Here is a 27,179-nt window from a genome sequence, read left to right as displayed (position 1 = left end):
ATGGAGAGGGCGAGCCCGGCGGCGGGGAAGCTGAACGCCGGCGGCCGCGGGGCGGGCGATGGGCACGGCCCCGCGGGGGGCAGCCAGCCGCGGGCGGCGGCGGCGGGCGGCGCGGAGCCGGGCGAGCTGATCGGGCGGGCGCTGGATTTCAAGAGCGAAGGGGCGCAGTGCTACAAGGACAAGAAATTCCGGGAGGCCATCGGCAAGTACCACCGCGCCCTGCTGGAGCTCAAGGCGCTGCTGCTGAGCCAGGAGCCGGGCGGGCAGCGCCCTGCCAACGCCGCCGCGGGCGGGCTGAGCGAGGAGCAGCGGCAGGCGGTGGAGGCCATCGAGATCGACTGCTACAACAGCCTGGCAGGTCAGCGGGGAGCGGGGCACCGGGACCCCCAGCCGCGCGTCCCTTCCCCCGCGTCGTGCCCCGGCCCCGCCGCGCTTTCAGCGCGAGTTCGGCAGCTGGGCGCTGCTCACGGCCCCCCCCGGCCCTCCCCGGGCTGCCGCAGGCCCCGGCGCTGGGAGAGTGGCGCCCGGAGCGCGGAACCGAGCCGAGGCGGTGCGCCGCTGCCCCGCAGCCGCGGGCGTCCTCCGGTCCGGTCCCCCCGCCGCAGCGCAAAGCCGGTCCTGTAAGCGGCGGCACGGCGGGGAGCCTCCCTCACCGCGACCGAGGCAAAGCAGAGGAAGGCATCGGGTGCTGCTGCAGTAGCTCCGAATAGCGCTGGGTACCAAAGGCGTTTTCTGGCCCCTTAGCTATAAAAGTTGAAAGCAAATATAGCGCTGGCTTTTCGCTAGGCGCCAGTCGCAGCTGCGGCCAGCAGACGTGGGCTCATCCCTCCCATCTGCTCGGGAGAGGTGCTGCGGGAAGATGGAGGGGAGGGCCGGGGATCGGCGCACTTTGAGCTCTGGTTCTGAAGTCCCCGCTGAGGAGCTGCACCCGTTTCTGCTCCCAGGAAACACATGGATGCTTTCTTTCCAAGCCCGAAAGCATCCCTAAAACAAAAACTTGTAGCTACAGACATAGAGGGTAGGGAAGGTTCGTAACCTAGGTGAGGTGCGCAAAATGACAAAACTGATAAAGCTGTGCTGTTTTCAGAAGGATGAAGGGTCACTCGCTACCCTTTATATCCTTGGGGAAAAAATGGCGAAATCAGGACACTGGTGTGTCAGCTGTCACCACCGCCTGGCTCCTGGCTTTCTAGACACTTGGCGAGCTTTGGTTCCTGTTGTCCAGGGCTAAAAAAAGAGGCAGAATAAAGCAAACCGGGTTTGAAACATCAAGCCAGAACCTTCTCCTGTCTAATCCATGCCAATCTGTTATGCTCAGTGTGCATTTTGGAATGTAGCAGGGGGGCACAATTTAGCCCCCATTTATCACATTTCCAGATATTCTTCCTTCAAAAGCCTGTTGAAATCGCGAGGAGGGAGAGGCAGGTGAGATTCCAGAGTGATAGCGTAATTGCACAGCTGTAATTTTGCCTCACAGAATTTCTGTTCACCGGCTTATTAAAACCCATTGTATGTGGCAGGGCTTGTTGAGATGAGTGGAGTTAGTTATTCAGAGCCCATCGTACTACGAACAATTCCACACGGAGTGTTTGTGGGTTTGCAGATGTATTCCCAGGAACACCTCTGCCTGCTGTCAGTGCCGAGGCACAGCGGGGACACGGCAGAAGGGCTGGGCTTACCCCAGCGGCACTTTGCTGCACACACAAGTTCTGCTCGCTGGAGGTGTGCACAGTGCCTGCGGGGTCCTCCTGCAGGATGGTCGTTGTCCATTTATTTGCTGTTTCTGGTTTCTGCAGGGAATTTTTTTCAGTGCTGATTGTATTTCATTCTGTCAGTGGTAGCATTCTGACGTGAGAAACCTGCTCCATCTTTAGCCTAGATTTGAACAGATTTCACCTAAATTTAACTGGTGTGAACACAGGAAGAGATGACAACAGTTAACCCAGGAGGTGCAGGCAGTGTTTTCCCTGGGGTAACATGGCAGCAGGTCAAGGTGCCCTTTTGCTCACAGCATTATTTGTTTTCTGTAGATGGACAGCAGAGAGCGGAGAGCAGAGAGAGAGAATGTGTCCTGGAAACGCTGAGCAGGGTGTGCTGCGCTGCCTGAAGGAAGTGCTCTTGTTGGAGAGGAGAGCGTGCAGCTGAACAAAATGCAGTGCTGCTCCTCCCAGCACAGCCCCTGAGCTCCCACTTAGCAGGGGGATCTGTGAATCAGTGTCTGAAGAGAAGGAGAGGGGTGGGAGGGAGCTCCTCCAAAACTGTCATAACAGTTAGTACACCTTCCTAATAGAAACCTCACGAGGTGCAGCAGCGGGGCTGTATTCTGTAAGGGAGTGGTGCAGCAGGAGCCAGCGGATCCGCTGCACAGTGAGCTCCAGCACCAGTGCCTGTTGGAGCAGCAGTTGGGGTTATTGGATGTGGGGAAGAGAGGAGACGCAGGGCGTTCTGCTTCTGAGCACTGACTGGGTGCCTCGAGCTGTTTTTAAAATAAATAAATCTGCATTGCATAGTGCAGGGAGCATAACAGCCATGCATATTAATTCTAGAGAAGGCAGTTTTTCACTTAGCTCTGATTTGTACCCGATAGCATTAGCAGCTGTCATCTGAATGTCCTTATTATCGAGTTTCTTCAGCACCTCTGCTCGCTCTCCAAGCTCAGCAGTTTGGAAGCCCACTTTGGTTTTGCGCTGTTGTTTCCACGCGGCCCAGCACACATTCACCTGTCAGGGATGTTTTGCATGGTAAATATAGATGTGCACACCTAATTGCTTACTTAGAGCCAGACAGAAGAACACATTAGCTATGGTTATAATGCACTTAGCCACTTAGCCAAGTAGGCGGGTGAGAAATACACAGCCTGAGGGGATTTGGGAGAATTGGATGGGTGAAGGTTGTGCCCGCAAAGAGTACAATCGGGGTTGGTTTGTATTTTATGTGGGCCAACAGTAAACTGTTGTCAGTGCATTTATTGCTTTGCAGAATGTAAAGTCACAGATTCACGTAGAGCACCTTCAACAGGCAGTTCCCATATTGCAGGGCAGGGCAGCTCATTCTTGCCTTTAATCAAAGCCCCAAAATATTTGGTGTATTTTCTCAAGTTTCTGCTTGCGAAGCTATGTGACACCCCCAAAACTAAACTATTTAAGCCCATCACACAGGATTCCAAAACCTGCTGGTTTGTAAATTCCTGTGATTTATGTAAATTGCTGGCCTTTTCACTGCTGGCCATCAGTAGTACTGCTCACATTTCCTTCACAAAGCTATGAGCTGGGCCACATGGCTAGCCCCAGGAGTTTCACCTGAAAGAGACTCACCCCTCATTTGCACAACCCAGCTGAGAGCCCTTCATTTTGCCCTATGTCGGTCTGATAAATGTTACCAGGCACAAGAGCAGCAGCATGGTCAGAGCTCCCAGAAATCACTATGGTAGGCAAAGAAAAATCCTACTAACAGTGCACAGCCTTGCAGAATGAATGCAGGGCTGTGAGGCAAACAGTCATTTCTTTATGACTCAGTGATGGTCTCTGACCTTGAGGAAGTCAGTTGACCTCTTTTTGCTTCTCTCAGCCCATTTGAAAAATAAAGAACAGGAACCACGATCCAGTCCTGGTGGTGCATTCAACCGAGTTTTCCCAAGTCAGTGGTTTGTATTCTTTGAAAATAAAAATGAATGTAGGAACAATGCCTGCAGAAAAACAAGCTGGCCAAATACCACTCATGTCCCAGTCTCCTTTCCACTCATATAACATCTTGTGCGTAGTTGAAGCTAAAATGCCTTTTGAACCACAAGTAGGTAGAGAGCATCTACCTGCTACAAATGCAACCACTGTCTCCATTAAATGCAGCAATAATTCATTCCAGTGTTACAGCCCGAAGGCTTCAGAGGATCTGCCCAAAAGGATCTCTGCAGAGAGGTGTAAGTCCCTGTTCTTCCAAAGCAGCAAAATGCACAGAGTAAGCATAGTTTTAAGCTTTGTCGTGAGGGAACATTGCAGTGTGATAAGGAAACCTTTGTTGGTTTTCCCAAGCATGCAGAAATACTGGAGCTAATCTTGGCAGGAAAAGCAGAACCAGAGACAGAATGAAGGACGAGGAGTGATGCTGGGAGATGTGAACGTTCCATTCCGTCTCTCTGTGCTGACCAGTTGTATTAGCTTCACCAAACTTTCATTCTTTGAACCTCAGTGTATACATCTGCATTGATGACCTCTTGGGAGTGCTGGAAGGCTTTGTTAATTACATGAATGTCAATTAAATCTGCATTGAAGTACGCTTATTTTAGTACAGGAGTCCAGTCAAGAGAGCACACGTAGCTGCAGAGTATTACAAAGCATAGCCATCCAGGTTGGGTCTCAGCCTGGACAGCAAGTACGGCCTTCAGAGAGTAGTCTCTGAGACAAGAGGCCTTAATCCAAGTGAAAATAGAACTGTGTATGAGAAAAGATGCTAAAACTTGTCCACGCTGACCACCCACTAAGACTCCTCAAAAGGAACCTCTACTAAAATCCCACTCCAGTATATAGCAGCTAATAAGTACAGACTCTACCAGGGCACATTGCTGGATGTGAAGTTTTTTTACATGCTGCATCAACAAAACAAAACAAAACAAAAAACCCAACCACTTGGTAAGGATTCCATGCAGTAGGAAAAAGAGAGAGCAGCAAATGTGAGAGGATGTGGTTGCATTTTCACTGAGGTGGGAGTTTCCTGATACTTTTAGTTTAGATGCATCTGCCCAACCAAACCGATGGGAACGTCTGTTGTACAGGCCTGGCACATTCCTTGTTCCACATAGGTGCAGTCAAAGCAGAGAACGAATACAAGTGACTGTGAGGCATTTTAGTGATAGGCCTAAGCCCGAACATGTATTTAAATAAGTGAGATTTGAAGCCACTGCCATGAATTAGTCTGTACGAATCCTCTGTATTTACCTATTCCCTTTTATTTTGGAGAACAAAATTCTCCCTGCTCAGGGAAGAGTTTTGTATTCATTGAGAGATGAATTGATTGAGGGATGGGAACTACTCTCAAATCTGAATATGTCTGACAGCACCTCTCTGTCAAGAGACGCATTTTACTCTCTATACGTCACTCTTCTTCCCAAGCCTTTTCAAAACTTGAGGCTGTGGTGGTGGCAGGTGTTTTTGCAGCTGCTTCTACCACATGCCCAGTTGCCTTGTCCCATCTCATCTGATCTCATCACCTGATTGCCCGAAGCAAGGTGTTGTTAAAGTACAGAGCCCTATGCTAGACTGCCCTGAGGAGCTGCAGTTCTGGTGAGCTGAGATAGGTCCAAGGTTAACTGCAGCTCATCATAGGAGGTGAAGCAGGAGGCATCGAAGAACCACAGAGCTTTTTCTGGAACACAGAGCAGTGGTTAATTTGTTTATCTAAAGACTACCGATTGCTCTCTTCCTTGAGGTGTGTGTTGGTATGCTTTCTGTGAAGTCTGCAGTAGCACCTCTTCCCAGTTTTACTCCATTCTCTTCTGAAATGCTGTCCTGGAGTTTCCTCCTGCAAGAGTCCCATGGTGAGTTGCCGTGAGTCACAGCCTCTTCCTCCTTGCTACATTTCTATCAGTGATGCTCTGGAGATGGTTCAGGTGGTTCAATAAAGCCTCATGTGAAAACCAAAGCTGGTTCCCAAACTATTGCTAGATACATCCGTGAGCTCCATGGTTACCTTCTTTCCTGGGAGCTGGGCCACCTTTCCATGGTTCAGCAGGTAGAGCATCCTTCTTTTCCTCCTGTTCAGTTGAGCTGAGACCCAGAAATTTCTAACACAACTCCAGACTTGCTTCTTCAGTCGTTCTTCTAGAAATGCTTATCAGTTCAGCAGCACATCCCCATCGGTGTTCTGTAAGCAGAATGACTGATGCTCCAAGTATGGAGGGTCATCAGAAGATTTCATATTAGGATTTTAAGATGAGCTCTAACACCCAATAAAAGAGACTGCTTTAAGGAAAGAAATAGCAAAAGAAAAGGGTATAAATAAAATTGGAGGTCTAAGTGTTGCCAGGTCCCACTTTCTTCCTGACGCTGTGCCATTGTACAGAAAATAGCATGCAAAACTGTGTGAAACTGAGGAAACAAAATTTAAGAAAGAGGAACTACATAACAAGGTTTTAAGAAAATTCATTGGCTATTTATTTTCTTCTATGTTCTCTTACTTTGCAGGTGAGAAATTGTGATATAGAAGAAATGTATCTGTATATTATAGAATATATATATCTGTTTATTAATCTTGATTTCAGCTTACTGCAATAAGCATACCAGTGACTGAAACTGAGGGTTAAAAATGTTTTGAAGAAGAGTCAATATTAACTATCATTAACTAAGAACTTGTCACTAACAGCTGCTCTGGAATCTGTCTCCTTTTGTTCATTTCTGTACCGCATCTTGGATGGAAAACAGTAAACATAAGACATTGATAGATGAATGCAGGTAAATCTTGTGGTGGCGTGGAGCATTTCTATTCCTTTTTTCTTTAACAAAGACACTAGAGTCAGTGCAGTTTCTGGAAGCATCGCTGGAATTGCCGGAGGTAGCTTCAGCTGGGGCAGGCTCACATGAGGTGGGGAGGAGGGAGGAAGGCATATGGCTGGCCCTGCTCCTGTACACCTGCCCAGGCAGCTGTGCTGTGCTTGGCAGCTTTGGAAGGTGGGGCTGGAGCAGAGAGGTGCTACCTCAGCATTCTGAGCATTCTGAGATCAGGACCATGCTGGAAATAATCCTGAGACAATTCATGAAGTGAATTAGGCACAGTCACGTTTTCTCTCTACAATAATCCATGGCAGAAGGGACAGCTGGGAGCGATGATTTTATCTGTCATAGCTTGATGTGCCAGAGCTCATCTGTTATTATCCATAGGCAACAGCTAATGTCATGATCTTTACTTCAAAATACACTCTATTCTCCTCACTGTGAAATTCTTGACACACCATCACCCTGAGGCTTACAGACTGGATAGCACCATCTGCTTCTCCTTGGCTTTGTCCCGTGTACCCAGTTCTTCCATCACGTTTCTCAGCTCCGGAGTCGGGGCTGCTCACGCAGTCGATGCCATTCCCACTTGTGTCCTTCTGCTCGCCTTCCTGGTTACAACACACTTTTTGACCCCACAGACAAAGGGTCTGTCCCCATCTTGTCCCCATCTGAGACTCTCTTGCCCTTTGTGTTCACAGATTCTGCCCCGCAGCATCTTGATGCACTTGATTCCTCAAAGCTGATTTTACCTGTGGTATATTAGTTCAGGCCAGACCTTTTCTCCTTTCCTGGCTCCCTTTAAATCCCATCTCTGCTATGAGACCTTCTCCAGTACATCCATTTTTGACAGGTAAAACCCCAGCCTTACTAAAGCAAGTACTTTTTTCACCACTGCTCTGCATTCTCTTTCTTACTTTAACAGGAGCACTGTCTGTTGCGTTTCCTTGCTGCCAGTTTAGGGGGCTGTCATGAAGATTGTTCTGCATCAACGGCAGCAGCACCTCCTTTCATATCAGAGTGGCAGCAGCAAAACTCTGCTAATCAAGCCGTCGATCTAGTTTCCTAGGAGCTGCTGGAAAGGAGCAGCCAGCGAAGAGCCACCAAACCAGTTTTCATCAGATTTTGATTCTGAAGCTCCTGTAATGCCCTGATTACAACTGTCAGTCTTCATGCCCCTAGTGTTACGCTGACCTGGCCACATCAGGGTCTAAATGGCTCATTTCCTACTTGAGGAAACTCAAGTGAGGTATCTACCTTGCCAGAAGTCATTTTGCTCTGTAAAGTAAGAGGGATGAAGGCCCACTTGGTAGAACCTGATCACACGGTGGTGGAGATTTACTACCTGCCTCATATATCTGTAAAGTTCAGCTTGACGTGCATAGACTTAGCTTAGCTCAGCTTGATACATTTATCTTAGGTCCAGATTGAAAGACTTTGCTTTTTACTCCAAGCAGCAGAACTGTTTGCTGCTACCTGAAGCAGATGGAGGGGAGAGCAGAAAGTAAGTGCCTGTATATCCTTGTTCTGCACACTCCCCAGTGCGGTGTGTGGGAGAAGAAATTTACTCCTGAAAGCAAATTCAAGGCAGAGGAGGTGTCTGGACTTGAAAATTTATGTTAGACCCTTAGCACATCCTTTGGCTATTTCTGAGCTGGCGTGACTAACCAACTTCTACCTCCAGTGTGCTGTGCTATCCCTACAGTCACCATCTAACCCACTAATTCACCCTGACAGGAAAAGCATCTTCATGATATACAGAACAATCTTTCAGCAAACTGCAGAGAAGAAGCTGTGAAAATTAGCATTCCTCCTCCTGCTCCCAGAGAGGGAGTCAACAGGAAGACCTGTGTTTCTTCCATTCTTTTAGGTAATAGGTGGGCTCCTTGCAAAAACTGTAGCCTCTCCCAAAAGTGAACTCCTTGGGGAGGCCATCAGTTAATCTTGCAAAAGCAGAACTGTGAGAAAAGGGAGTCTCTTATTGTAGGATAATTGTCATAAGTCAGCACTAGCTATACCTATTGCTCTGCCACAGCTCCTTTTTTTTTTTTTTGGTCTCTTATTTCCAGATGAATAAATGAGATCCTCCATCCCATGCCTCTAGTGATGATTCTCTCATCGAACAGCACAGTGCAGAATTAAGCCTCAACTTCTTCTTCAGTCACCATATTTTTTTAATGCTAGCATAATTCAAATCCCAGATTACTGGCCTCTTAAATGATTTGCAGTGATTAATTGCTCAAGATGCAGTAGTGCATTCGTGTTGCAAAGAAACCAGAGCAGCGTAAGATCCTCACCTATACTGGAAGCACAAAGAAAATACACTCACTTTCCTTAATATGACCTCTGTCTATTGTGGTAGGGCTCAGACTGTGGCAGATCAGGATTTTTGCTTGTGGGGTGGAGGGTAAATTAAATTAATAGATGAATATGGAATAAATTTTTAAACTCAAGGCTGATTAACTTGAAGCACAGTGCCAGAAGGTATCGTGGAGCTAAAGAACCGAATAAGGTTAGAAAAGAAGGCTTAGACACAGAACTAATCAGAACATGCGATGCTATATTAGATAGGCTAAAAACTGTACAGCAAATATTACATTTTCATGCTTGACAACCACTGCTAAATGGTTTGGATTTGTGAATAAACTCCTGAGATTTTAATTTCCCTTTCTATGTCCGTGTCACGTAAATGACTCAGTCATCCTGTGACCAGGGAGCATATTCACATCCTTTTCCTCTTTAGCTGTTTCCACCTCATGAGCTCACAAATTCAAGCAGAAATTCTTGCCTTAAGTCCAAACAGCATGATTTTAAGTTTTGTATTACCGATCTCCATCCCAAATAAACTCAACACCATCCACCAGGTCACGTGGGTCTTTTTATACGACATCATCATCCTTTTTACAATACCTTCTGACTTCACAGTGTCAGTAGAGCACTCCCACAAAAGCACAAAGGCTCAATTATGAAATGAGTTCCTGAGGCATTCCACTAGTGACCTCTATTAACAGACCTATATACATGTCAGCAGAACCCACATCAACTTGGTTAGCCATCATACAGTTCTCAGTATATCCTCATATCTCCTAGCAAAATCAAAACGGTACACGGTCAGGACAGAGAAGTGGATTACTGGCCTGGCTTAGTACAGTGATGTGGTGTCTGAAAACAAGCCCCTTACTTGGGGTGGAAGTTGCCCTGGACTTCTGAACAGACACACTCTACCTCATTCTTCCACTGCCAGCAGTGCATTGCTCAGGCATGGATTATGACAAGTTTGGGAACAATCTGGGATCTTTATCTGAAGCACTTTGCTACAACTTATATTAAAGAGCAGACATCTGATTAGAACACCAGCCAGTGCTCCTGCACAGTTCAAACCCTGGCTTTCTCAAGCAAATAATGCACTGAATCATCACTCTACTCTTTAGTTTATTCATTTTCAGCCTGATTTCCAAAGGAAATGAGTCATAAGCAAGCACGTTTGCTGTGGTTGGCCTTAGTAACTTTCCAACCTGTCACCTAGCTGGCTTTGATGGAGTGGCAGTTATCTCAAATGTAGTACGTTTACATACAGTATAAACAGAGGGCAAGGAGGAGATGAGGACACTAGAGGCCCAACTACACAGAAAGGTGAAGCTTAACCTCAGCTTGCATTGGCAGGCAGAGCCCAGTCAGGTGGCACAGACCTGACAGAGCCAGCTGTGCTCACAAACACTTTTCTTTGTACATTTGTTCAGTGCAGTTTTAAGGAAAATAAAGTTTTCAGAGCTTTGATTTTTACCTCTCACTCTTCACTTAGTTAGAAAACAGCTGACTTGGGCATCCTCTGCCTCTTATTGTATCTGTTCTTGTTCTCTCCATCCCTCCCTCAGAGGCCATAAAGACTGCTTTCTGTTTCGGAACCTCATTAAATGCAAAGGCTTTGGGCTACACACGTGATTGGGTTATTATTTTAATGAAGGAAATGTTCCTCCCCCTTCAACCTCTCCTTCTTGCCAGTAAGTTTTCTCAGCTAGGGAGAGCTCAGGAGGGATAAAATTAAAAATAAAAAATAAAAATGTTCCGTCTCTATCAATTGTATGAAGGCTGCTCCAGAAGTAATGCCTTCTATTTTATTATGTTGGCCTATGATGTCAGAAGTGGATGTTGGTGGTATGGTAGTAGAGGTTGAAGCCTCCCTCCAGTATTCCATGACATGTTGTTGCCGTGTGACAGATGGCAGCAGAGGGGCAGTCTGACAAAATAGCAACTGACATGGAAGTGCGGATGAAGCAAAGGTGTGTCATTGAGTTCCTCCATGTGGAAAAAATGGCACCCACTGACATTCATTGATGCTTCCTGAACATTTATAGAGACCAAACAGTGAATGTGAGCACTGGTGCATTTCAGAAGTGGTGACAGCAAAAGATAAGACACGTTCCGGATGGCCATTCACAGCTGTCACACCATGAAATATAGAGTGTCTCAATCAGCTCATCTACATGAATTGGCAGATTATGGTTAGGGAACTGTGTACAGAGCTGAATATCTGCTTCAATGCATTGGAAATGATGCTGACAGCATTGGAATATCTCAAGGGTTGCACCAGGTGGGTCCCACATATGCTCACATGGGAACAGAAACATTTTCCTAGCCGTGATGCCATCATACCAGCTGTGAAACAGTGGGTCATTCCAGTGATGGAGGTTTTTATGAGCACAGCATGCAGGTTCTTGTCCATCAGTGGCAAAAATTCATAGGTAACAGTAGTGACTACGTTGAAAAATAGTGTTTCATAGCATATTCTATTTCATAGAATTTACTTTATCAAACAGTGTTATTGTGCTCTCTGTATTTGTTGTAGCTTCCTTGGAAATAAATAGGAGTCATTACTTCCAGAGTGGCCTGCATAAATGGTCTGGAGACAAAAAGATAGTGGCCTCAGACAGCCTGCTTCCCAGCCCTTCCTTAGCAGATTCTGCAATTGCCTGTTTCTTCATGTCCTGGGAGGTAAGGTGAGCTGTGGCTCAGCACCACAGGGCACAGCACACAGGTGTTGTGCAGCCACATCTCCCAGCCCTGCTATGGCACTGATGGAGCATTAGCTCTCAGCCCAAATTAATTGTGCCACAGTAAGCTGAGCCTGAGGCAGCTGTGGCATGTGCAATTGTCAGCAACCTCATTTGAGAGCCTTCAAGCTGCACCAGCTGCATTTCACACCCCTGCTGTCAGCTGTTTATTCAGCAAACCACACCTAGCAATGGAAGCTTTGCCCTGCAGCAGAGAAGGTGTCTGAGATCTATCAGTCCCTCCATAGATTCTCCCTACTTAAAGAAATATCCTCCTTGTCTCCGTGGGGTTGACAGAAGCTCTTTCTACTAAGGTCTTAATTTCATTACGTAGTAGTTCTCATAGTTTACTCTTAACAGTTGTAAAACATCTGATTGCACATGTTAGAGCCGGACAGCTGTTGAACTGCAGGCACTCATCAGATGGTTGTCATTGTCTGATATTGCTGATATCTGATAAAATCGTGTTTACTTCTCCCTTGTGAAAACAACCCAAGAGACCAGATTCCTCCAGTGGGTGGCAATATCAACAGAAGGCCAAAGGAAGAAAGGATATAAAGACCACACAGCAGTGAGAGAGTAAAGCACTGCAAGGTGAAATACATGGAAAAACAAACAAGGAAGGAGTGATGAAATAAACAGCAACTTGAACAGCAGAACTGAAGGTCAGACATATCTAAAGTCATGTTGACTGGACTAAACTGGACTACATGAGTCCTGATTCTAAAAGATAGAGACAGGTCAAGGATTACTAGATAAATATAAAGTCAGAGTGAAGGGAACCTCCAGGGAATTTAGCTGGGCAGATCAACAATAACAGCCTTGGCAAAAACAAACAAGGGATTCCCATCTCTCCTCATGTGGCTGCAGGAGAAGGAAGTACTTACGGAGATTATAGAATAAAGTGATCCAGGCGTTAAAAGCTGACTGAAGCTCTTGTCTAGGCAGCAAAAGCTGATTGAAGTTCTTGTCCCACCAATGGTCTTCTAGGATCTTGCTCCCACATCTCCTGGCTGGGAAAATCAAAGGCAAGGAGATTAGAAGATGCAATATGAAGATGATCTCTGTTTTGGTTGAATAAGGATTTGCTGATTCACAACTGGGCATAGATTTTGGCTTCAGAGAACACTCCTTGTTTGCTTGGCATCTAGTTTTAACTACTACCAGCTAGGAATTTTCAGGAAATCAATGGTGTTAATTTGAAGGACTAGTAACTACAGGAACAGGTAGGTCAAAATACTCTTTTCAAAAAAGAAGCTATGAGGATCAGATGAAAAGTTGTCAGAAATTCTTTGCTTCCCAAAGGCTTGGCCCTTTGGAGGAGAACTTCTGTATTGTACTGCTGGATCTGTGACCAAAAAAAAAAAAAACAAAAAACAAAACAAAACAAAAACAAACAAACAAACAAACAAACAAACAAACAAACAAAAAAAAAAAAACACCACATAAATTACCACAAATTTCAGAAGTATTTCAGAAGTAACTTAAGAATCATTTTGAAGTAATGAACATTTCTGAAGCTTTCTTGAAAATTCAAAAAGTCAGATATGGGAACTTTAACCCAAAACACATCAAAGGCAGAAGTCATTAATGCCTGCTGTTACGAAGTGCTTATGTATTCAAAAGTCTAGCTTGGAAGGTGTCACAGCAACCTCCTTCCATAGAACCTTCTGAATGAGTGGGCTACATGATGGCCATTGGGAGAAGCAAGTTTGTGCTCCAAGTGTGACAGCACAATCAGTAACCTGATTGCAGAACTGGACAGAAATCCATGCTCAAGCATGGTGGAAGGGTACAGGTAATGCATATTGCAGGTAACTTTTATACAAACTGTTCTTACACACTTCCAAAGCTAAGATCCTCCACAACTTCTCTGAGCAGTCTATTAAAATGTTTATCTTTTCAGTATTGGGAAATTCTTCCCAGAAATAATCTTTCCTGCTAAAATGTAAGCCCTCTTCTTCTTGAATACAAGAAGAACTGATTGTATCCTGGTTACAACCTGCTTCACATGACAGGGCTTTTTTCTTCTTATACATGCGAACATTCTAAGACTGCTTTCCTTCACTGTCTTCTTTATGTCTTGTACTCTGTCTCTTCTGTACCAGTTATTATTACCGGTGTCCTCCCGCAGTTCATATCCACATTTTCTTGCAAGACTGTTACCCAGAATTAAATACGTTACTCATTTTTCTTGCAGACTTCCTACACATGGTGGTTTGCATTTTTTTTCATTAATGGTATTGCCTTGTTGACTGATGTGATGTGGGTCACCCCCCAGATCAGTTTCTGTGGAACTGTCCTTCAAACAGTTGCTTTCCCCCATCCCAGTGTGGGGTGTTTTGTTTTCTGCCTAATTTTATCACCTTTCACCAGCCCCTTCCAGATTGCATCTTGTTTTTGTTCTGACACTGCTCCAGTCTGTGGGGATGCTTTGGACTTCTAGCCCTGCCTTCCAATACACCCCAGCATCTTCTCACATCTTGGTGTTATCTGAAAATTCACAAGGCATTCTGCAGTCTGTCATTTATATATGTAACAAAAACAGTAACAAAATTAAGTGTATTCATTTAGATGGCTCTCCTTCACTTTGCTTAAGAAAATGTCACTAGAATTTGCCATTTGACTAGTGTAAAAGCCAAGATGTGTAACATCTACTGTTTCTCCTTTATCTTCAAGATTGATCACCCTATCGCAGACTGAAATTAAACTGATTTGTTCTGACAGCTCACATTAGCTGTTACTTATCTCCTAGTTGTCAGCTCTGTGCTTTCCAAGCCCCTAGAAGGGATGGCGGTAGGCAGAGTCCTAGGGTGGGCTGCTAGCCACAAAAATCCTGATGCACCAGACTTAGCAGCTCCTTTGAGAGCTGCTAGATGCCTATTAGTGTGTATGATGGTGGAAACATTCTTTAGTCACAAAGGTCTCTATTCTGGATGTACTCTTATACTGGTCCTTCTCCTGGAAGAGGTAGGATGTACTCAGGAGCAGCAGAGAACTGAAGAAAACCAGGCTCTGTGTTGAAAGGAAAGCATGGTCAAGAAAGCAGAATGGGAAGGAACAATTGGCACCTGTCTATGAGTTGAGAGTCAGGCTAAGAAGAGGAAGGCAGCTTGGAAGAGGTGACTCTTTGGGCTCTCCAAACATTTGTCGATCATTTAGCATGAATCCCTCCCTACAGAGAGAAACAGCCTGTCATACAGTTTGGATTTTAATTATCCACACATTTCTCTGCAAGAAGAAACATACAGGTACATTTAGGGCTTTGTGGTACCTGGAGATGAATAAATGAGAACCATAAGCTGGAAAGTTGTACTGTCATTCTTGTATTCCCTTCTCACCCCATGAAGGGTGTTCAGGAACTAGGAGTCAGCTGATCAGATTACTGCCAGACATTATCAAGCTGTCTATAATTAGTTTCTTATTGGTGAGAAGCCAGAAAATCCTCTTTGTTTGCAAGCTTGGACTATAGAGAAAAGAGAAATATTTAATGGAAGAGATTGTCTGGAAACTGTGGATTCTAATTAGCATCTCAGCCCTGTCGTGAAACTGTATGCAACATTTCTCTGAAAAAGATGCCGCTAAATATCCTCTTTGGAGGAACACTGGGTTGCATTCTTGAATGGCAAAGCTCACACGGGCTTGGTGTGAATATGGATGCCTAACAGCCCGCTCTGTTCTTTCAGCATAGCTTTCATACATTCCCTTACATTATACATCTTTCATGCCAGTCAGGATCAGAAGTTTTACACAGGTTAGAGATTGGGGCTGTGCCATCCATGTTGCTTGTGCAGCTTCACCTTCAAGATCACTTACTTAAATTTCAGAGAAGTCTGGATCAAAATAGTCCAGCAATCTAGATCAGTCAAGATCTTATTGGGCTGCACTCTGAAATTACAGTAGCTTAATTCCAAGGTTACCATCAATCTCAGATAACCCTTTACATTTAACCCTTTACAATACATCACCTTATGAGAGACATGTTACCCAATGTTAGAATTTAATTATAATCTAAATTACTAACACATGGCTGAAATTTTCAGTGTTATTTAGTAACAGTATCCTCTTTAATTCCTCCAGTGGACACAATACAGCCATGTACTTCTATGAACAATGGTTACACAGACTGCCACACACAAAGGTGGATACATCCATCAGTGGCACAGTTAGAAGATTGCTGTCTGTTACAAAACATATTTGTTTCTTTTTTTAATCTGGTTTTTCTCTAGTTATACTCCAATATTTTTTCTTCTTAAACACAAATCGAACCAAGGCTTATCACTGTCATGTTTTTCTGAGGAAGAGCATCGCCAAGATGCCGAGCCTTCTGAAGTAAGGGAAGTACTATGAGACTCTCATAGTCTTCCCTATTCAAGTTCTGTATGCGATAGGAAGACAAAACCTGCTCAATGATACATCAAGGTCTTAATCATATGTCAGAACACAACCCTGAAGTGGTTATATTGAAGCATCAATCGCTTGTTTTCTAAAATAGAACAAGAATATGTTCCATCTCTCTGTGATTTAAACAGATTTTAAGTGAGTTGTTGGCTGCTATACTTAGGGTGAGATCATGTCAGAAAGTAAAGTATTTTGCAGAGTTTAATCATGGTTATTTCTGGGAACGACACTGTGAGTTTGTGAAATACACATTGAGTTTGTAGTGGTTGCAATATCTAGCACTTGCTAAGACGTAATAATCCACGCTTAGGCTGTTAAACTCCAGTGGTAAAATCAAGAATAAATGCAGTAAAGAAGAAATGTCCATGTCAGGCTTGAGCAGTAATGGGTCAGTTAGCCACTTCTCTCTGCTCTGCAGCCAGCCCAATTGATACTTGCTGGTTTGGTTTTTTTGTTAGTTTGTTTTGAATCAGTGAATGTTGTAGAGCAGTCATTTGTCCTGCACACTTCATTGTAAACTCACCAAAGTGAACGAAATACACTGTCAGTGGTTTTTTTTGGTTTGGGTTGTTTTTTGGAAGTCAGATCTCAGTTTCCCTAAATTTTTAGTCTAAGGAGAGGAAAACAAGTCATTTGGATTCAGATTTCTCGTGTGGGTGTCTGATAGTGGTTCATCCACAGAACTGACTATTAGCTCTGCCATAGGACACCTGCTCTTGTCTCCAGGGGATATTTGCAAAGGCCAGAGTTCAGGCATTGCAGAATAGTTCCCCTCAGTGAGGACAGAGAACAGAAAAAGATGATTCAGAGCAAGAATGCAAAGGTGCGTAATTTGTGTGCTAGAGGAGGTGCTGTCATGCAGGGAGACTAGTCACCTGTGCCTGAATTACAGCGATGTAAATGCTGCTCCTGGTACCCAGGCTATCTTGTCCTGTGCCTTTATATCCTCAGCACCTTGTCCCAAACTTACCTCCGTTTCTGTGCCCAGCCTTTTCCTCCTCAGCAGAGTTCACTTACCCACCCATACACCCCTTTCTCCACCCCAGCAGTTTTTCCTCCGGCCCCTCATGGCCCTCAGCCCCTGCCTCCTTGCCTCACCAGCATGAGTCTTTCTGCCTTTGTCCTGTTTAGTTTCCAGTTTCTGCAATTCTTTTGTCTCTTATTGGCTCACTGATAATGTTTCCTGCTCTCTAAGTTGCCAATTCCCTACTTTTTCCTAGACTGGATTGTGTCCAAGGTAGACAAAATATTAAAAAATGTGGGTACCAAAATCTAAGGCACCTCTGAGTACAATAAAGCCATACTCTTTTGGTTTTATTTTCAGAAAGTTATTGGTTGGCCAGCTCCATGATACCCCAGGCATAACAGAAGGCACCTGCTTGACACAAATGATATCTGCCAGATTTCAGATTGCAAAGCCAAATGATGAGAGGACATGAGACAAATCCAAAGAGACAGTCACCAGAGACCTTTAACAAGGGAAAAATAAGATGTGTTTCCCTAATCTGCTTTTCAAAAATACCTAAACAGTTTTGGCTGACATTTCCCAAAAGCAGACATTACATATGGAATATTTTAGTACAAAAACCTACAAGAGCAACAAAGTTGTAGGTGATTCTCATCTACAATGGAAGCAATCAATCTAAGGCAGTGGTACCAGCAAACTGCAGACAGGGCTGGACTTTGTGAAATATGAATTGAAAGCCGAGACATTCCTGAAGGGCCAAATCATTTTCATTCCCTGGAAAAGCTGTAAATGGAATTCATGTTTTGAGTAACACAATGCACTGAACTGAAGGAGCGTGCCACAGGGTAGGGATACGCTAACACTGCACAGTCATTTGGCTTACTTTTCTGTAACATGGATAGGCCTTGAGCCTTACTTGCAGCAGGAATTTGGCCACTGGGATAAAACTGGCTGGAGGAATGTTCTGGCATGCGGATTTATCCCTTGGCAAAACTTTCCAGGTACACAAGGCTTTTCATATTGTTGTTCAAAATCTCCACGTTAAAACCCATACATACATCTCACTTGCAGACCTAGTTCTTGGCTCAGCCAAAATTAGAAGTCAAAAGTTTGGGTCAAACAAAACTATCTGCATAACCTGCAGAGGTTTGCAAGTAGAAGAGGTTTCTCTGATGACATGCTAACCAAGAGCATTTTCACTTGAGCTTCACTTTGAAGGCTCAGAGAACAGTGATAAGCTGAGAAAAGCTTTGTTTGGTTTTGCTTTAGCAAGCAGCTCCAGACTGTTCTTTATGCAGGCTATCAAAGAGAAGATGGAGTGAATTTATCAGTTTCTGTGTACTGATGCAAGTAGAAAACACAAGCTGTACAGTGTAGCAGACAAAGGTATAACAAAAGTTGGTGGTTAGAAGTTGAAGCTAAAGAACCCCCTGCCACGGACAGGGCTGTCACCCACCAGCCCAGGCTGCCCAGGCTCCCATCCAACCTGGCCTTGAACACCTTCAGGGATGGGGCACCACAGCTTCTCTGAGCAACCTGTTCCAGTGCCTCACCACACTGAGGAAAAAAAAGTCCTCATAATATCTCATCTAAAACTCCCTTCTTTTAGTTTAAAACAGTTTCTCCTTGTCCTGTCACTATCAGTCAATGTACAGGTCAGCCTCCCTCCCACTTACAAGCTCTCTTCTAGGATTCTGTGATTCTCTTCAAGTACTGGAATATCATGACGAGGTCTCCCTGCAGCCTTCTCTTCTCCAGGCTGAACAATCCCAACTGCCTCAGCCTGTCTTTGTAGGAGAGGTGCTCCATGACCATATTTGTGGCCCTCCTCTGGACTCACTCCAACAGCTGCGCATCTCTTTTGTGTTGGGGTCCCCGCACCTTGACATAGTACTCCAGCTGGGGCCTCAAAAAGGCAGAACAGAGGGGGACAACTCCCTCCCTCACCCTATAAACAACCCTTCTTTTGATGCATCTGACAATACTGTTGGCCTTCTGGGCTGCAAGTGCATACTGCTGGCTTGCATCAAGCTTTTCATCTATCAGAATCCCTAAGTCCTTCTCCACAAGGCTGCTCCCAGTCTGCACACACACATGGGATTGCACCAGCCCAAAGTAAAACACACTGAAACTGGTTTTATTAAATCTCCTTAGGTTCACATAGTTTTAGAAATTAGGAGTTAATTGTTGATCAAGCTGACTTGATAAATCAGGTACCAAATTGAGAATTATATCAAGTATGATGAACTAATCATACAGAGGGGAAGTGAAACATAATTTCTAGTAGCCTAACTTCTGAGCTGTGAGCTCAACTGATGCTGCTTTACAGTGGTGAGACCCACAGAAACTGAGTGACTACAACTGTGGGTTTGCATCTGCCCGTGAAGGGCACCTTTCTAATTGCCAAATTGCTACCAGAGACGGTGCTGTGTGGGACCAAGCCCATTCACTTTCAAGAAAGCAGAAGGAGCCAGATAAACCTTTCTTGATGCAGTCTGTAAGTGAGCTCTGTTCCTCAGAAGGATTCACTGGAGGGCCTATTAAGAACAGGGAAGGAGAGTGAAGATGTGTTTTATGTGGTAAACAAACACTTCTAGCCAGAAATGCACGTCTGTTTAGGAAAATGACATTTTCAAAACAATTCTCCCCTGACTGAATTATGCGGGAATACAAGGGTACCATGTGTCTTCCATTTTTGAAAGCCGAACTACTAACAGACTCAATATTTGCATTGAATCACAATCCATTAAGGTCATTTCAGTGCACAAGAGCTAAAAGCACGCACCTCTAAATATTTATAAGTGAGGTTCTCCCTCCAGGTTCATTTACAACAGCCACTTCCAACGTTGGTGCTCCAAATGGCCATCTCCTCCAGCATAACAGTTTCCTGCACACCCATCTGCTCATTTTGTTCCGATAAACAAGCATCTCTCCTGCTAGCCATGTGGTAATGACTTTTCCCAGCCATATGCATAGTTACTAACACTGCCTTGCAGAATCTTTACTGTGAACACGAGCCACAGAAAGAACCCAGCTAGATCTCTGGAAGCACATTTCAGCTTATCAATTAGCAGGATTTGGGGTAGTTTTCTTTTGAACTAATCCATGCAGCAAGTCCAATATAGAATTACTGAGTTAATGTGCATTGTCCATCTGCCTGTCATCTTCAGAGTAACTTCTATGATGACAGCTGGAAATACCAAGTAGTAAACAAACGGACTGAAATCCCCTATCTAGTTGCTCTACAAGGCTGTTTCCCAGGACGTGAAAGACTGGATTGGCAGTGTGCAGAAAGCTGCTGCCACTGCTGCACATGCCACTGGGCAGCAGACAAACAAAGCAATCCAGTTTCCAGGGCTGTGAAGCCAGCAGTAAATTTACACTGTCTTTTTTTTTTTTAATAGCTTCAAAAAAAATAAAGGAGAATAAAGCACAGTCATTTCAAGCTCCATTAGAAATAGAGTGAGAAAAATCAATGTTTGACAAATAGGAAGGGACAAATTCCAGATAAGGAAATGCTACCAAGCTTTTAGAAAGGTATGCTTGTTTGTTTTTTTTAAACTGGCAATCATTAGCAAGCAGTCAGATGCTTTTCTAATACCTATGCACTTCAGTGTCAGGAAGTTCTAAAGTACATTGAAAGTCCATCACTAAAGCAAATGGGACAGAGATCTAACTAGTAAATAATGTGCCACTTGGCCAAACAGACCAGCAGTGGGGCAAGTTTAGCACTTCTTGCTCAGTGCATCTGTACCATAGACTCTCTACAGGTAAAAGGCTGTTTATAATCATTTCCAGTTAGCTATTTAAACCTCAAGCTATTTAAACCTCAAATGTATACTTGGGTTAGGAGTGCATTCCATCCACATTAACTGATGATAGGCTCAGACTAATCAAGGCTGGAATGAATCTCTGGAGATCATCTAGGCCACTCTCCTGTCCATGGAATATAAAGTGAGTTACAGAGAAGGTGCAGGGCTTACTGAAGGGGTGCAGCAGAAGGGAGAACTGTGTCATTTTTCTGATCTAGCATTGAATTATTTCAGCCACAGTTACTATGCAAAAAATGAAGTCTGGCTGTTTGTTGGTGACCTGTGAACAGTGATGACTTGGATTTCCAGGAGCAGTGCCTCTCCTTGCCAGAGAGGCACTGAGTAACACCACCTGTTAGGGGAAATTTCTCCCCATGGCCTGGCACTTGACATTGCCAGCCTCTGAACTGATCCTTGCAGCAGCATCCTGCCTTCCCTCCCCTTCTCTTCCTCCACAGATTGTGTCATTCCCAAACTTGCCTTGGGTTATAGCACCAGAAGAGCTTGTGGACATAACTTTCTTCATTTCCTGTACATGTGTGGCTTCAGTGTGTCCTGTTCTCATTGGTGTTCCCTGAGACCATCTTAATGCCCAGTAAGCCAAAAGAAGCTGAGCCCAGAGTGAGCGCTAGAGTAAGCCCAGAGTGGCAATCAGCATGCCATCTGTAAAGCATGTCCCTGGGATCACCCCCTAGTTGTGGGAAACTCACTGTGGGGATTTTCCTCGGCTCCTTGAGATTTCTGCAGCAATTGCCCTTCAGCACTGAGCCCTCAGCAGGCTGTTTCCTCACCATTGTTTGCCTTTCCTTTAGGAAGTCAGGAGAACTGACCTCTTGTGCTGAACCTCTGTTGCAGTACTTAGCAAAAAGCACGCAGCCTAGCACATTTTTTCCCTGCATTATAGCTCCAGGTGTATAGCTTTACTAACAGCACATTCCAACAGAGCAGGGTCCCTCATTGATTCCTACAGAAAAACACTATGTAAGACCTCCTGCGTAAAAGACAATACATTATAAATTCAGCATCCTTGAACCACTAAGACCAATACCTAATCTAATTTAGTTCCTTTTTCTCCCTCTTGTCAGATAATTATTTTTTGACCTCCTTTTCTGTACTGTTCCAAGCCCCATTCCTCAAATGAGAAATGATTCTACTCCAGGCTAAGTCAGTCACTACCACAAGATCACGTGGAGCTCTGGCTCCAGGGGGACGTTTATGTTCTTGCTCTCCCCCTGAAGCCCCAGAACAAACAATTTAATCGGTCTGAAATTGCAAAAATAGAAGCATTGGTATTTAAATGGCGAACAATTGGATTTGGCAAACAATGTGTATGACTGCACCCTTTCTGAATCACGAGTCTGAGTCACTGCCCTCACCTAGGCTACTCTTTTTGCCTGTGCAGATTGCAGGAGCAGAAATGCAGCAGTAACACTTCCTGCTCTCTCTCTCCCCTTGCCCTGCAGCCTGCCTGCTCCAGGCCGAGCTGGTGAACTATGAGCGCGTCAAGGAGTACTGCCTGAAGGTGCTGCAGAAAGAAGGCGAGAACTTCAAGGCACTCTACCGGTCGGGAGTTGCATTTTACCACCTGGGTGACTACAACAAGGCACTCTACTACTTGAAAGAGGCAAGATCCCGCCAGCCAACAGGTATGGGAAGGAGGAACGTGACTTCACATCGAGTTCCTTTGCATTTCTTTTCACAAGACTAAGTCCCTATCTGATTTTATTGATTTCCACAGGGATGGACACAACTCACTTTATCTTTAGCCTTACTTCAAGGATTCTCCCCTTGGGCAGCAAGTTTGCACTGAGTGTCCAAAGACATTAGCTGTGGGCTACTGCAGAGGCTACAGCACAGGCTGGAAGGTACCAGTGCTGCTGGAATGCCATCTTTGTGCAGAAGCAGGATAGGGAAGAATTCATCCCAACCAAAACGTTTTATGAATATGAGAACAAACTTTTTCAGTTTAGCAAAACCAGAAGACTATTTGCAGTCCGAACAACTGTGCCTCCCAGCTCCTCTATAGAGGAGCAGTATTTTTCTCTGCTCAGACAGACATTAACTCTAAAAGCATTCATTGGGATGCTTCAACTTGTGCTGTGAAATCAGTCTCGTATTTGTTCAAGTATCTGTCATCCACACATCCAAAACCAAAATAATTAATTTGGGAAGCAAAGTGATTATATACCCAAGCAGCCTAAGCTAGTCAGCCCAGCCATCTGTATGTCTACCTACCTGAAATCAGAAGGAGGCAGAGGGCCACAGTGCAGAGATAGTGCTTTTATTTTTCAAAGACCACCTGATAGTGAGATAAAAAACACAGTTGTTCAAACCATTTTGGTGAAAAGAAATAAATTTTGCAAGACTTGGAGGAAAATTAAAGGACCACAAGAAAGTCAAACAGAAGCCACGTGCAAGGAAAACCCCAGACAGCAGCTCCCTCCCACACCTGTGAGCACAGAGTGAAAGCTGGGTGTGGAATAGGAGTGAGTACAGTGGTGCTGGTGTGCCATGAGCTAGAGGAGGCAACAGAGGTAGTCAGAGCTGACTGCGTGCATTGTCCTGGTCCTGCTGGGCTCCTGCAGCAACACTGTCCTGGAGGAGCACTGGGATCCCACTCCCCTTCCACCTCCTGTACAGGCACCCAGTCCCATCTGCCATGCTTGGCCCCAGGCTCTGGGCAGTCTGACAGCACAGCTGCGCACTCCGCACTGCTGAGCAAATGTGCTTAAAAGCTCAGTTTAGCCTATTTACAGTGTGCCCTTCTGCTTTCAGCCCATGCCAGAACCAGCAAATAGGGAAGCCTGTTTAAAGAAAAACAGAGGAAAATAAGAAGTTTATCAGAACCTCAAGGTTAAGATAGGCTCAGATGTGAAAAAGCCTTTCTAGCTGAAACACTTTTTAAAATCTGTATTGTTGTTCTTTTTTTTCCCCTCTCAGGAATACTATTTATTTGGTATCCCTTCCTGAATGAAAAACTAATGTATTCAACAGCAACAGCTTCAAATGCCACTACTTGCTGCAGAGGCATAACAGAAACTGTCCCCAAAGACCCTTAACATATACAAAAAACAGTTCTGGCCTTCAGCATCAGACTCTTCCAGACTCTTCTTTTACTGTCAGACTATCTGAGGTCATTGTTGCACTGTTTCATTTATGATTATTGAGAACTTGCAGGGTATTCGAGGGAAAGAAATGAATACTTCTTTAAGTAAGAATGGATGTGGCTGTTACAGCAGTAGGAACCAGGTGATGCTATCGAGAAGTGTTATTACGTGACCTGGAGTAACTCAGAGTCTCTACTTTCAGTGTCTCCATCTGCAAAATGTGATCATTTCTTTTGTCTGAGGTTTCACCAAGCTTGCTGGTAAAGCACATGACTCATTACAGTCATGTTCTGCCTTTTTTTTTTTCCCCCTCCTCTCTCTAATAGGACTGTTTTTGGCAGAAATAACAGTCAGTCTCTGCAGTGGGGGCAATTTTAAATGGCAAAGAAGAATTAGTAGATGGTTTTACAGGTCTGTCAGCATAGTAGATCCCTTATAGCTGTTTATTGTCCACCAATAGTGAGGGCTGGGTTGGTTCTGATTTCTTATGCTACCTCCAAACAAAAAGAAAAACATACAAAAGCAGAATGAAATAGTACAAGATTACTGTATAACAATTCTTACTAAGAAACTGCTTGGAAAGAGAGAAGAAAGCCACTGCTAAGCTGTGCAGAACACCCTTCCATAAACAGGTGCCCAGAAACTGTACATCACAAAGCTGAACTTTGATGTAACAGACTTCGCATACACCTTATCTTCAAGCTGTGTTCAACTTCTTCCCTTCCATCTGGTCACACCATCAAGGTGACCACTGGCCAGGGATGCAAAGGGACCATGGGTTGGCCTGAGAACACCAGACACGGTGCTCTGGCCAGAGGGCCTGTACACCAGACCAGCTTCCCATGCTACACAGGAGTTGGCTTTAATGCTCAGGACTCCGATCCTGGGAGCAAAGGTCTAGGCCACAGCACCTGCCCCAGTGGCACATGACCAGCCCCAAAGCTACAGGGAGAAGCAACAAAGCAAAAAAGCCATAGGAACAGCCTGAGAGTCATGAGATAAACTCCTCCTACAGCATCACCATCCTTCAGCATGGCCTGACCAGTCCCAGACTGCCCTTACCTGTTACTTACACATCAGTACTTCCTCACTGAGAAGCACCAAAACCCTCTGCTCATTAACTTTTAGTTTTGAAAGACTGCATGTGGAGCTAGAGTAGCACAGTATTATTTAAAGGAAAAGACAAGGCTTCATTTTTTCCCACAAGCAAAGTGCTACTCATTACTCCTCTCTAGCAAAGCAATAGCTCTCAAAGGAAAAACAAAACACGTCTCCACCTGCCAGATTTTTTTTTTAGCTATCTTGCAATTAGACTTTCTCCCGCCCCCTGTCAGCTGCACCTTATTTTGCCCATGGCTCTCTATGCCTGTTGCAATCTTCTGGGTGAGTGAAGCTGTGCTGGCCTCTGTGCAGCCCAACAAAGAGGATGGTTACCTTTGTGATAAGCTATCAGGTGCTAGAAGGGAAGAGCAGGCAGAGTAAAGGGAGGCCAAATGCTCAGGACCACCCCCTCAGCTGAACTGCTCCACTTCTGGAAGCTGTGCAACTGAAATTAATTCTGCTCTTTTTAAAAGGCTGCTTTAAAATTGATTAGGCTGGTATGGAGTGCTGCTGCTCCTTATCTAACACAAGTGACAGCAGAACTTCTTGCTTCACTAAGGTTCCCTGAATGGGACAGGTAGCTAAATCACTGAATTCTATCCCCTGATCTGACTTGGGTGATGCTGGTAAGCCTGCAGAAGGCTTAGCCCAGAGCCCCACCTCACCAGAGATGGCTTGGAAAGTCAAAACAGCATTGCTGCAGCATGCAGAGAGCTCTGTGTAAAGAGGGACTGAACCACCTCCCATGGCCTCCACTTGAGCTGAGGGGCACAATAGAGGGGTCCACCTCTCAATTTTAAAGGAAATTTTGCACCCACAACTCCTTCAGTGGGTGCAATACCTGCACTTGCTCGTAACTGGCACGATACCAGTAATGTGCTCATCTCTTTGGAAGCTCAAGCACTTCTCCTTTCCCAGCTGGTGTGGGGCATGTTGCTGTTTGGATGAGGAAGAGATGAGATCGCTCTCTCACTGTGGGCAGAGCAGATGCACTGTGCTTCAGATTGATTTCTGAAGCTGCAATAACTTAAAATGGACAAAGCTGTCCCTGGTTGGCCCTCTGAGTATAGCTGTGAGCAAAGAGCATTTTAAAATTAATACATAAGTGAAAGCAGTTATTTTTTATGCTTGCTTGCTTCTGATATCACACACCATTTGCTCCTATGTGGATGCCAGGCTCTTGTGATAGTAAATCAATGTGATTGGAGATAGGAGTGACCTTGGCTGCAGAAGCATGAAGTGTTTTTGGAGACATGCTTGTGCAAATTAACCTGTGCCTTGAGTGAATGGCAAAACTTGTGTGTTGTATGCACTGTGCTTGCGCAACGAAATACTGCAAGGAAAAAGATAACTTACCACTTGCACAGGGATCTCACAGCTCTCTACACAGACAAAACAATGTTTCTATGCCTGTTTGGTTTGAGGGTTTGGTTCAGAGCCCCTTCCCACTGGAGCTCTTCCTGCAGGCAGTGCCGGAGCCCAGGAACAGGGATGCACCACAGATGAGAGGTGTGGTGTGCTTGTCTTTCACAGGAAGTTGTAACCTCTCTACATGTATGTGTGTGCTCTTTCCCTGCAGATACCAATGTCATACGATATATCCAGCTGACAGAGATGAAGCTCAGCAGATGTTCCCAGAGAGAGAAAGAAGCCTTGTGAAAATGAAGCCGCTTCAGCTGAAGTGCCCAAAGGGGAACATTTCCTTCCCAGAAGCCCATTTGGTGGATTTTCTTGTTTGCTCTGCCTCATCCCCATCTCCTCATCCACCCACTCTCCCTTGCTCTTCATTCAATCTTGGTTTTGAAAAAAGAGACTCAGATGCTGGGTATGGCTGCAGCAATTACCATTGCCAACCACAGTAATACCCCTTCCCCATGGCAGGAGAGCACAATGGCTACAGCCAGCCTTGTTCCAAGACAGTGTCACACACCTGGAGGAGGCCATGTGAGGGGACCTCCCTGGTCCCAAGCTGACTGCTACTACCTGTAGGGAAGCAACCCCCAGACAACTCCTTCCTGACCAGACAAGCTGGAGAAAAACAGTTTCTACTCGAGTGATCGATGGAGCTTAGAAGAGCTAAGAAACCAAGAGACCACTGGTGATTTCACAGGGGACAGCAAATGCCTTTTTACCATCAGCTCCCCCTGCCTGCTTCTCCAGTGTGTGCTATCAGTCTCCATTGAGAGCTCACGTGCTCCCAATCCAATTCCAGTGAAACTGTTTCTAGACATCCTCTTAATGAAAGCACAGAGCACCCT

The 27,179-nt window shown here is 44.9% G+C and overlaps 1 protein-coding gene across 1 annotated transcript; it reads left to right on the top strand.

Moving 5' to 3' along the window:
• Positions 1-26,580, top strand: TTC9 (tetratricopeptide repeat domain 9; the record flags this gene model as incomplete). Its single annotated transcript, XM_079536619.1, has 3 exons — positions 1-358; positions 22,177-22,359; positions 26,501-26,580. 3 exons carry the CDS (start codon positions 1-3, stop codon positions 26,578-26,580), a joined length of 621 nt encoding a protein of 206 aa, XP_079392745.1.
• Between the last annotated feature and the right edge of the window lie 599 nt (positions 26,581-27,179).

The sequence above is a fragment of the Tetrao urogallus genome (assembly GCF_951394365.1).
Source record: "Tetrao urogallus genome assembly, chromosome: 6".
Lineage (NCBI taxonomy): Eukaryota > Metazoa > Chordata > Aves > Galliformes > Phasianidae > Tetrao > Tetrao urogallus.
This window is presented reverse-complemented; position numbering and strand designations above follow the sequence as displayed.